Source organism: Elephantulus edwardii, unplaced genomic scaffold, assembly GCF_000299155.1.
Source record: "Elephantulus edwardii isolate Elephantulus edwardi_28Jun2011 unplaced genomic scaffold, EleEdw1.0 scaffold00032, whole genome shotgun sequence".
In the NCBI taxonomy this organism is placed as follows: Eukaryota; Metazoa; Chordata; class Mammalia; order Macroscelidea; family Macroscelididae; genus Elephantulus; species Elephantulus edwardii.
In genome coordinates, this window is record NW_006399782.1 from 3,908,330 (window position 1) to 3,920,109 (window position 11,780).

The following is an 11,780-nucleotide window of genomic DNA, read 5'->3' on the forward strand; positions in this document are numbered from 1 at the left end:
ATGAGGTGGATTGATTCAGTGACTGGGATAATTGGGATGGGAGTGTCAGAGACAGTGCGATTGGCACAGGACAGAGCGGAGTTTCGGGCTGTTGTACATAGGGTCGCTATGAGTTGCAGGCGACTCGACGGCACATAACAACAACAACAACAACAAATTTTCCTTTAGGGAGTTCTGGTGACCCAGGTAAGGAGCTATGCTGCTAATCTGAAGATTCAAATCCACCAGCACCTCTGGGGGAAAAGATGAGCAGTTTCCTCCCATCTGATTTACTACCTCGGAAAACCCACTGGAGGCTCAACACCACTTCCACCACCATTTTCCCTTTATTTTATTGACTCCTAGCCCAGAACTGAAGCTATTCTGATCCGTGAGCTTTATTGTGGCACAGAGTTTTGGTTTTTTTTTCGCTGTAGTAGTAGTCTGTTTTTCTCTTGGAAATTTTGTGTAAACCTGTCATTGTCCCTAAAACCAAAACGGGAGCCACCTTACCCAGTTGATTGTAGCTAATGGTGACTCTATAGGACAGAATAGAGTGACCTAGAGGGTTTCTAAGCCTGTAATCTTTATAGAAACAGGCTGTAACATCTTTACTCAGGGAACTCATGGTGGATTTGAACCACTGACATTTTGGTTGTTGACAGCACTAAACCATCAGTGTTCCTTTCTTTATCTCCGAAAGTGTGAAATGTCATGCCAGTGTATCTTGGTTTGTGTTTAATTTTTCCATTGTATGTTCTTGTGTCTAGTCAGTCCGATAACTTTTGGGGTTTTTTGTTCTCTGAAATTATCTTATTTAATTGATTTCTTTTCTCCTCATTCCCTCCTCCCTTTTTTTCTCGGAAACCTTTGTAATCTGATTCTTTTTTTTTTCTTTCCTTCTTTCTCTCTCCTCGACACTGTATTCTAGGAAATTTCCTCACTTATATTTTCCTCTTAAGTTTTTCAACTAATATGTTGACCGCTATTTTCTTAATTACAGGCTTTTCTTAGAAGTCTGTATGTATTTAGTTTCATTTTAGACTTTTTCCCCCTGACTACTTGATTGTGATTTTTGAGCTTTTAGGTGGGGCCTGTGTTTTGTATTGTAAACTAGACAGGTCATATGTTGGTAGCCTTGTGTCAGTATCATTAAGTTTTTCTCTAGGTTAGATTCTTTAAGGGATGGTTAACTCTAATCTCCTGCTTGATGCATTAAAGTCATTAGGAATTGAGGAGAGATAGAGGATGGTGTAGGAGATGATCTCCATATTTAACATTTACGTTTTATAGGTTTACTTAAAACCCCTTTTATCAAATCAGTATCCACTGTGTTAGAGCATTTCTGATGTTCACCAGTCCAGAGAATAAGCTTTGTTTCACTCTCTAGCAAATACATCTCTAGACTTGAGGTGTGGTGCAAAGACACAATTACCAACTATTACAGAGTTGGGAAATTATTTTAGGGATCTAAGTACTTTTCACAAGTCTCTTCTTACTTTAGGGAGCTCTGGTGGTCTAGTGGTAAAAAGCTATGATATTATCCTAAAGGCATGTGGTTCAAATTCACCAGCTGCCATATGGGAAAAGGATGGGCAGTTTTCTCCCCTGTGATTTACTGCACCTGACAAACCACTGGAGGGTCAGCTAGAGTTGATTCTGACGTGATGGCACACAACAGCTTCTCACGTTAGCACTTCTGTTCCCCACCAGATTCAGAGGTACCTGATTCTGTCAGTTCCCACATCTTTTTAGGATTCTATAGTATAGACTAGCACTCCACACCATATATATCATTATAGTATAGATTTAGCACTCCACATCATATATTTGCTTTTGTTTCTTTTCCTGCTAGTTCTAAATCAGTCTTTATGTGATGTTTAGTTATTATAATTTCAGGAAGAATGAAATAAAGATATTTAGTCCACCATCTGAGAAGCAACCAGTGTTTTTGACATTGCTATATCACCTTTATAACTATCTTTTTAAATGACCATATGATTGCCATTAAGTAAAAAATACATGTTTTTTCAATATAGGTTGGTTGTTTTTTCACTGTTGTTACTGCACACAGTACTGTAATGAACTTCTATACACACATTCCTTTTCCTTCATTGTTACATTCTTTTCTAAGGTTATATTTCTGAGAGAATAATCAGTTACCTGTGCAATATCTTAGTGTTCACGATGCTTATTGAGAGATTGCTTGTTCAAAGAATTGAACCACTTCTAAGTGTTTCTTCAACACAGCTTTACAGAAAATATTTTTCTTCCCTGGCTTGAGGTATCAGAAGTTCTGTTCTTGGGTATAGATCTCTTGTTCTTAAAATGAAATATACTTTTTAATTCTTGAATCTGCAATCTTTTTAAAGTGTACTGTCAAGAAAGGGCTTTTATTGATGAGTCATACACAATATTATTTTTATTATTATTATTTTACACTAAGAAAGGAAAATAAAGGAAGGCGGGGATGGGCGGGTAATAGGGCTCATACACAACTAAGTATATGTCATCATCTCTCAGTTACTACTATTTTTTTTTTCCAGACTTGAAGTCTGAGGTGGGTTGTTTTTTTTCCCCCCATTTAACCCCTTCTTTAAGTCCTGAATTAGTCTCGAATTAATCTTGACATTTTAGGCATGTTTAATTTGCTTTTAAAGATGCTTGTTTCTTAATGAGGCAAATTATTTTCCTTTATAACTTTGTTTTTAATACCTGTTTAGAATAAAATGTTCTGAGAGAGATCAGGGTATTTGTCTTCAGAGAAATGCATGAATTGAAATTTTCCTCTTTGGTTGATTTTTTTTTTCTGTTACTCTCTTAGGTGGTGCTTCCTACATTTATCCTAGAGAAGCGTTCCTTGTTGGAAATGTATGCGGACTTTATGTCTCACCCAGACCTATTTATAGCCATTACTAATGGAGCCACAGCTGAGGACAGAATGATGCGTTTTGTTGAGTACTACCTTACCTCATTTCATGAAGGCCGTAAGGGAGCTATTGCTAAGAAACCGTACAATCCTATCATTGGAGAAACATTTCACTGTTCCTGGAGGATGCCGAAAAGCGAGGTAGCATCCAGTGTTAATAGCAGCTCTTCCACACAGGCAATCACAAATCAAGCTCCTTCTTTGGAGGAGTCTTTGAACCAGGTGGGATCAGACTGTTACACAGTCCGATTTGTTGCTGAGCAGGTTTCCCATCATCCTCCAGTCTCAGGATTTTATGCAGAATGTGCAGAGAGGAAGATGTGTGTGAATGCGCATGTCTGGACTAAAAGCAAATTCTTAGGGATGTCAATAGGCGTGACAATGGTTGGAGAAGGTACGTAGAAATATTGTTCACCGATTTTTAATATCAAGCCACATTCTTAAATTTTGAGAAGCCACATAAACATTAATTATACATTAAAAATACTATGCGTGTGTGTTTTAATTCCTAGTATGTTCCAAAGTGCTTGTGTTGAAGAGAAAGGCATTTTCAAAGTAATTTTTTTCTTATTTTAAATATATAATGCTTATATTTTCAAGACTATGAGAAACCTAGAAAAGTATAAAGGAGATATGTGAAACATCTCTAATTCCTCCACCAGGCTATGGAAACTTTTAGTTATCATTTAATAATGTTTTTATGCACGTATTTAGTCATACCTTTCTTATTAGTTTTGTAAAGTTGAGATTAATTATATAAACATAATTTTGTGTGTTGTTTTTGTGAACAATTTGTATTTTATTTTCCCATGTCATTCAAAAAACTTTTAATGTACTTTAATTGTTGAAAAAAATTCTGTTAAGTGTATTTGCTTTTATTTAAACATAATTTCCCCCAAATTTAAAATTTTTCTACTACAGCATGATAGCTTTTTTAAAATAAATTTTTATGTATGTTTCTTATATTTCATTAGAAGACAGTATTTAAACTCCATTTTTTTCCTATATTTTATTAATTTTCATAAACATTTACAGAGATAAACTCCATTTTCAAACCTTAATTCCCATCAATTAAAAATAATGAAAAATAATTTGAGGGTATTTAAATGTTTCTTTATATTAAGAATAAAGCAAAGTTCCATAGAGATCATTGCAGAACTTTAATGGTAGAAAGAATTACCATTTTAATGCTAAAGGAAGATGCTTGTACATAGACTAATTTGGTTTGATTGTAAACTTAAAAAAGTAAATGTGCCATAATTAAGCCTATGACTTCATATTTTAGGATTGCACTATTTTAGATGTGAAGAAAATTATCTTCTCTTTTTATGTTTTTCCCATTTTTATATTCTATTGTAATACAGTTCTTTCTAATTTATAAATTATATTTAAGGTTAATTACAGCTTTTTATAACAAGCACTCTTGTTATATTAGTTTTTTTTTTTAAAAAAAAGGTTTGTTATTTTGGGTTAAGAACTTTGTAATATTAGCCGTTGGCTATTACAGATATTTTATAGATGAAACATCTAGACATAATAGAACATACTCACTCATAAATTTTTAAGGCATAGCCCAATTTAGAATGTCATTTTCTGACATTTTCTACCCTACAATAGTTATTCTTATACCTGTTTATATGACAAAAAGAATCTGATAATGGTATGTTACTAGAAATTTACTTCAAGAAATAAGAAACAGCTTTATTATCTTAATCATGAATTGTTAAGAAGGCATCTAATCATGTGTTCATTGTTTATCCTTAAAAATTTGCTGTTGGTAGCTTCACAGAAGATAAATAAAATTAGACAATTCATTTTGCCTTTTTTATAGTGATATATTTTCTTTAGTATGATAGGGAAATTCCATTATTACATAAATAATATTTTAGTAATCTATAAGTCTAAATTGCCCTCACTAGGCAGCATTTCATGTTTTCTGATATTGTCTGTTTCTTTAGATCTTTAAGATTTTGAATTCAGAAAGTTAAAATTACCCTAGCTATACATGATTTTGTATATTATGACCCTGATTAGATAGTTCTCTAGATCTTTTATTATTACTTGGTGTGGACTGCTTGTGCTGAAGAAATATATTCTTAGAAGTTAAAGATCATAAACCCAATTTTCAAAATAATACAACTTTTGAAAAAGAATAAAAATATAGTATATCTTTCATCTTAGTTTTTTCCAATCAATAATTATTATTCAGCCAGATAACAATATTATTATAAAACACTAAAAATGCACACCAGTATGTTCTTTGTATATCTTTTGACAATACATATTAGTATTTTACTGAGAGAATCAAGTGACTCAATAATTCTTGATAATCATTACTGTTCAATCACATAACATTGCTATTTGTGGAGACTGTTACGGACAATAAAAAAAAATAGCTGTTTCTTTATGTAAAATATAGACAGCTTTAGAATTTCAGTTTATTTCCTTATACATTATTTACTATATTTCTCCTTACTTGTATTAAAAACACAATTTTTAATGAGCATTCATTGAAAGAGATGCCATAAGGACTCAGATTTCCTGATTAGTCAAGTCAGTATGTTAATCTGATGATGGCCAAGGCTAGTAATATATTGGTAGGTCAAATATTCTTAATGCCACTTAATGATACATTGATTGGTATAAGATCAATTATTCAATAATGAAATACTGTTTATATGTGGTGGTTTAAAACCGTCTTTAATATAGCCCCACTTAAGAAAATAAGCTCCATTAGAATAATAAATTAATTTAAAAATAACCACTTAATATTTCCTGCAGCTTTACTCTTATTTAAAAATTTGCCACGTAGAATTATTGTTATGACCTTTATTTTTCTGACACAATTTTTTCTTCCTCAACCTACAGAGAATAAAATGAAGAATAATTTCTTTCTTAAAAATCACACCAAGAGGGAGCTCTGGTGGCCTAGTGGCAAGAAGCTGCACTGCAATCCCAGAAGTGTGTAGTTCAAATCCCCATATACCCTGCTGGAGAAAGAGGGACAGTCTCCTCCTGTACCAGTCAGATCTGATTTGACAGTACACACACACAAAAAAAATAATTAAAAAAAATTAAAAAAAAAAATCACACCAAGATTGATTCTGTAATTATTAGTAGCATTAACCAACGATCAGATCTTAACACAGTGCAGCACAGCATGGCCTTAAAATCTTGATTGACAGTTTTACTTTCTTTAGGAGCGTTAAAGAGAAATATTAAAGTTGTAAACTGTACCATTTTCTAATAGTGTAAACCACCTTGATTCCTAGAAGTTTTGGAAATGTTCACTTTAATTGTAAATTAACTCATTTTCATCCCAAGTTAAATGAAACGAAACAAAACAAATTAATGATATTTATTTACTACACAGAAAAAAAGTTATTTGTTTTGGTAGCTATTGGTCTTACAAGATGTTAACTGTTGCAATGTTTTCATGTTCAGGTATCCTCAGTTTGTTGGAACATGGAGAGGAATACACCTTTTCTTTACCTTGTGCATATGCCCGGTCAATTTTAACTGTTCCATGGGTGGAACTAGGTGGCAAAGTCAGTGTCAACTGTGCAAAGACTGGGTATTCTGCCAGCATCACTTTTCATACTAAGCCATTTTATGGTGGCAAATTGCACCGGTAAGAACATTTTAATGAGGTTTAGCTGTGATCCTGTGGTATAACCCCTAATTCTTTTTTTCTACTTTATTTTTACATTTTGATTTCTTTCTTTAATTAGTCTTTTGAGGAATTCTGGAAATCATCTCTTTTTAAAAATAGTGATTTTTTAAAAAATTGATTTTCATTCAGTCACTCATATATATACTTTGTCTTATAACATCAATTATTATTACACAATGCCATTTAAAATATTGACATTATTAACACATCTACTTTTCATACAATTTTTCTGGCAGGGTAGCTAGCCAGATGTGTAATATAATTTCCAACAGATAAAGAAACAGTCTCTGACCCAGTCTTTACTTTTAAAGAGATTCAGAGTTTAACCCAGAGTTTAGTTGAAACAGCAATAAGTGCAAGTTAGGGTGGAAATATATCTATCTAATCTCTGTGAATAGTTCAAGAAGTAGAATGATAGAAACCAACAGGATGTGTTAATCAATAGCAGTTAATGTTATAAAACAAATGGAATTATTGATCATAATGTGAAAAACCCATGTGATTGATAAGCCTGCACTCAAATAAAAATATTATGCCGGTCTCCCGGCATAATATTTTTAGAAGACATTACTGAATGGTGGCATTGTTCTAATTTCATGTAGTGGTTGATTAAGTTTAAATTCCTTTCTTGGCATGTTAGTCTCTAGCATTCATCTGTTGTTGTTCTGTGTGCCATTGATTTTAACCAACTCATAGCTGACCCTCCTGGGGGGTTTCAGAAGCTGTAAGTCACATAGGAGGAGATTGCTCATCATTCTCCTGGGAGGAACCTAGTGTATTTGAACTGTATTCCTTTGGGTTGGCAGAGCAACTTCTTTCCACTAGTCCACCAGAGCGCCCTAAGAGTCCAGTGTTAGTCTAGATCACTCCAATTAAATAAGTGCAAATTTGTTAATGTTGCTTCTGTATGTTATTGAGTGAGGTATGTCTCATAGTCACCCTGGAGTGCCTCTTAATTAAAATGTGCAGGACGGCTATAGCCATCATTTGAGGAAACGTGTTAAGGTTCCTTAACTTGTCCCCATTATAGGTTCAGACTGTGAGATCTTTTCCCTGTGAAGCCAGTGATGCATTTAATCCAGTCGCTTCTTGGTTAGAAGCTTAACCATTGTACCACCAGGGCTCCCTAATTTTCAGTAGGTACCTAACAAGGATGCTGACTCACTTTTTAGGCCTCTGATGCTCATTTTGACCCTCCCCCAGGTTTTCAAAGTCAGTAAATTGCATGGGAGAAGATACCTAGCCCGTTCTTAACCCACAGAGTAGCTGGTGAATTTAAACCATATGCTGTTGAGATTGCAGCACAGCTTCTTACCACTGGGCCACCAGAACACTCTAGTTCTTGAAGTAGAAGTAGTTTTATTTTTTAAATAATCTTTGTTATTGTTGCTTGCCTTCGAGTCAACCATGACTCATTAACGACCCTATGAACAAAAGGCCTGAAGCCCCTCTACAACTATCAACATTTATCAAAGTTCATAGAGGCATGTTATTTAGGCAGTGGATGCCACTCCTGCTACCAAACCTGTCATAGTATGTTATTGTTGTTATGTTCCGTTGAATCGCCTGCAGTGTATAGTGACCCAAATAATCTTCTTACTGAAGAATAATACCTATCCATACAAAAGTATACAAATTGGCAAAAACATGTGAGTACTCTGATTAAGATTTGGAACGTTACTAGCATTTCAGAGGCCCACTTCACATCCTGTTGCAGTTAAAAACTAAGGAAGTCAAAACCTAAGGAAGCCACTTTAAAATTCTGCCTGGTTTTGGACTCTATATAAATGTAATTATGTATTGTGTTCTCTGTCATAACTGCCTGTTGGTAAGAAGCTGCACTACAATCCCAAAGGCACATGGTTCAAATCCACCATCTGCTCAGCACATGACCATAACTACTCAAATGACCATAAGCATCAGATTGGACAAATAAACTGTGGCAATTCAAGTTGGTATTGACCCATCACGGAACCTCTAGTGGGTTTTTGGAGGCAGTAAATCACATAAGGGGATACTGCTCATATGGTTCAAATCCACCATCTGCTCAGCAGAAAGATGAGCAGTATCCCCTTATGTGAGTTACTGCCTCCAAAAACCCACTAGAGGTTCCGTGATGGGTCAATACCAACTTGAATTGCCACAGTTTATTTGTCCATTCTGATGCTTATGGTCATTTGAGTAGTTGTCCATTTTTATTCTTACAAGTAGTGCTCCTACAACATGACTTCGTAAATAGACATATGGGTTTCTGTTGGGTAAATGCCTGAGGGTGGAATTGGTGCATTCTGGGGTTATGTGTAAGTTGATCTTTCATTGGTACTGCCAAACAGTTCTCCTAAGTGGTTATATCCAAGTATATTCCTTCCAGCTGCATATGAGGTTTTTTGTTGATTTGACTACATTATTTCTCCAATAGATGACTAATACCTAAAAAGAAAACCTTTTGATTCTCAGTCATTGAATAAGCCTTTAAAAATAGGGATTTCAAAACACTGAAACAGAGAATCTTTTTCAAAAAAACACATTTCATCCAAGCCGTACCACTGGACACTGAATGGTCACTTTTTAACCTTAGAGAAGATGCCTCACATTATTCTAATCACAGTAGTTTAAGTAACGCAAACTGTGGAATTCATTAGAATGGACTTTATATCAACGTTTGCTAAATGGATTAATCCCTTCACAACATGCCTGACAGCTGGTTTGTTCAGTTTGGGTTGATAATATTTTTAGTAGTGTTACTCCATAGGAAATAAGGATATTAACTTCAGAGAACAGAAAAATATAAATCTTTATCTTGGAGGAAGTACAGCCAGGACAGGGCATTCTTTAGAAGGAAGGAAGGTAATATTTTGTGCTTTGGTTCTTCAGTACTTTGACTTATGCCTTGGAGTTAAGCTTCTTTCTTCCTCATAACTTCCACTTCAATTGTGAAATCTGTTTTGTGAACTCACACCCCACTGAAGCTACATTCTTGGTGGTCTCCATTGTTGCAGCTGCATTTAGATGTTTTACTTTTCTGACCCAGAACATAGTACATCCTTGGGTATCCTATAGCTGCATTGTCAAGAACTTAACTGTTATCCAGTCTCACACTATTCCCTAGGAATAACTGTTGTCTAGTCTTACTCTTGCCTCTGGAAACTCTGTGTACGAACAGTGCTCAGGCTGTTCGTTCATAGGGTCGCTATGAGTCATCTACGACTCGACGGCATTAAACAACAACAACAAGTCTTACTCTATTCTACTGGGAATAGAGCACTAAGCAAGCAAAGTAGAGCTACACTGAGCAGCTGAGGCCCATCCACAGCTGGATCTTCATAGGCAGTACTGTGGTTTCCACGCCACTTGGCCAGTAGGGAGGAGGTGGCTGATTCTATGTGTGCATGGTCTTCATACAGAGCTCTATTGGTTTAGTGGTGGGGAGCTGTGTTCCCAACCCACTGGCATGTAGTTCAAATCTTCCAGCTGCTCCATAGGAGAAAAATAAATAGTCTCCTCTCATGTAGTTTACTGCCTCTGAAAACCTACTAGAGAGTGGGTCAGCTATGCGTTGGCTCCAGCTCAACAGCGCATAATAGCAACAACCAACATAATCTTCTTAACTCTTCAGTTTAAAAAAAAAATTGCTTCATTTATTTAGCTACCTTATACCAGTGGGTTTCTTAAAACATAATTTCTCTCAATTTAATTATTAAATGGGACTTTTATGACCAAATGAATAAGGAATTGCTAACTCAAAGTCATACCTCTCTGGCAATTAGAATCCACCAGCTGCTCTGAGTTAAGATGAGCAGTTTACAGCCTCTAAAAACTCACTGGATGGTCACTGTTAGGCTGTTCTAACTTGATGGCAATGAGGGGGTTTTGTGGAAATTTTTTTAGAGTTAAGTTTAAAAGAGTAGTACAGTTTTTTATTTCCTTTCATGATGAGATTAACCTACCCATTATGTTTTTTCTTCAGGTGGGTAGACTCAAGGTTGTATTTTCATTTTCTTCAATTTCAATATGATCTTAGACATGAGTAATTGATGGTCTGTTCCACAGTCGGGACCTGGACTGGTTTTGATTGCTGCTTTTAAGCTTTTTCAAAGAGTCTCTGCTCAGATGTAGTCAATGTGATTCTTGTGCTGTCCATCGGGCAAGGTCCATGTGTAAAGTCGCCTTGTGTTTTTTTTTAAAAAAAGCGTTTGCTACGAATAAATCATTAAACATACAAGACTAGAGCAGCTGTGAGATGACATTAGAGATGTCTTACATCTCTAATGAGTAAAAAAGGTCATTATAAAGAGAAGAAAGAAAAAAAACAAAATGGATATCAGAAGAGACTCTGAAAATTGCCTTAGAGCATCAAGAAGCTAAAGCAAAGGAAAGAGATGCTGAAGAGGTGAACAGAAGATTTCCAAGGGCAGCTCAAAAACACAAAGCAAAATATTATAACAAAATGTGCAAAGAGCTAGAGTCAGAAAATAAAAAAGGAAGAACGAGCTTGGCATTTCTTAAGCTGAAATAAGTAAAAAAAATAAATTTGAGCCTCAAATTGCAATGCTGACAAATAACTGGGGGGAAAATCTTGAATGATCCAGGAGGCATCAAAAGAAGATGAAGGAGTACACAGAGTCACTGTACCGAAAAGAATTGACAGTGAAAAATTTCAGGAGGTACCAGCTGAACAAGAGTTAATCGTAATAAAGGAAGAAGTTCAAGGAGTATCTTATGACATTGAAAAAAATAAGGCCTTCAGAATCAGTAGGATACACATTGACATTTTTCAAGTGACACATGAAGCCCAGGACGTGCTCACCAGTCTATGCCAGGAAATTTGGAGGACAGTTGCTTGGTTGACCAAAAAATGTGGAAATTTTTGAAAAATATCATTAATATCATATACCAGCAAAATAAGGCTGAAGATCATCCAAAACTTGGTTGTTGTGGTTGTTGTTGTTGTTGTTGTTGTTGTTATGTGCCATTGAATCGTTTGTGACTCATAGCAACCCTACAAGAGCCCTAAACGCCGTTCTGTCCTGTGCCAACCTCGCTGCCTCAAACACATTCATTCCCACCAATCCACTCACAGAATCGATCCATCTCATCGAGGGTCTTCCTCTCCACTCTCCCAAACATGATGTCCCTCTCCAAGGACCAGTCCCTCCTTGCAACATGCCCAAAGTATGTCAGACAAAGCTTCAGAATCCT

The 11,780-nt window shown here is 35.4% G+C and overlaps 1 protein-coding gene across 1 annotated transcript in view; it reads left to right on the top strand.

The window, feature by feature from the left end:
• The window catches only part of OSBPL11 (oxysterol binding protein-like 11), a 96,548-nt gene that overhangs the window by 62,620 nt on the left and 22,148 nt on the right, over window positions 1-11,780 (top strand). The window contains 2 exon segments of the mRNA XM_006884298.1: window positions 2,723-3,302; window positions 6,353-6,539. Coding sequence (XP_006884360.1) covers window positions 2,723-3,302; window positions 6,353-6,539 — 767 coding nt within the window.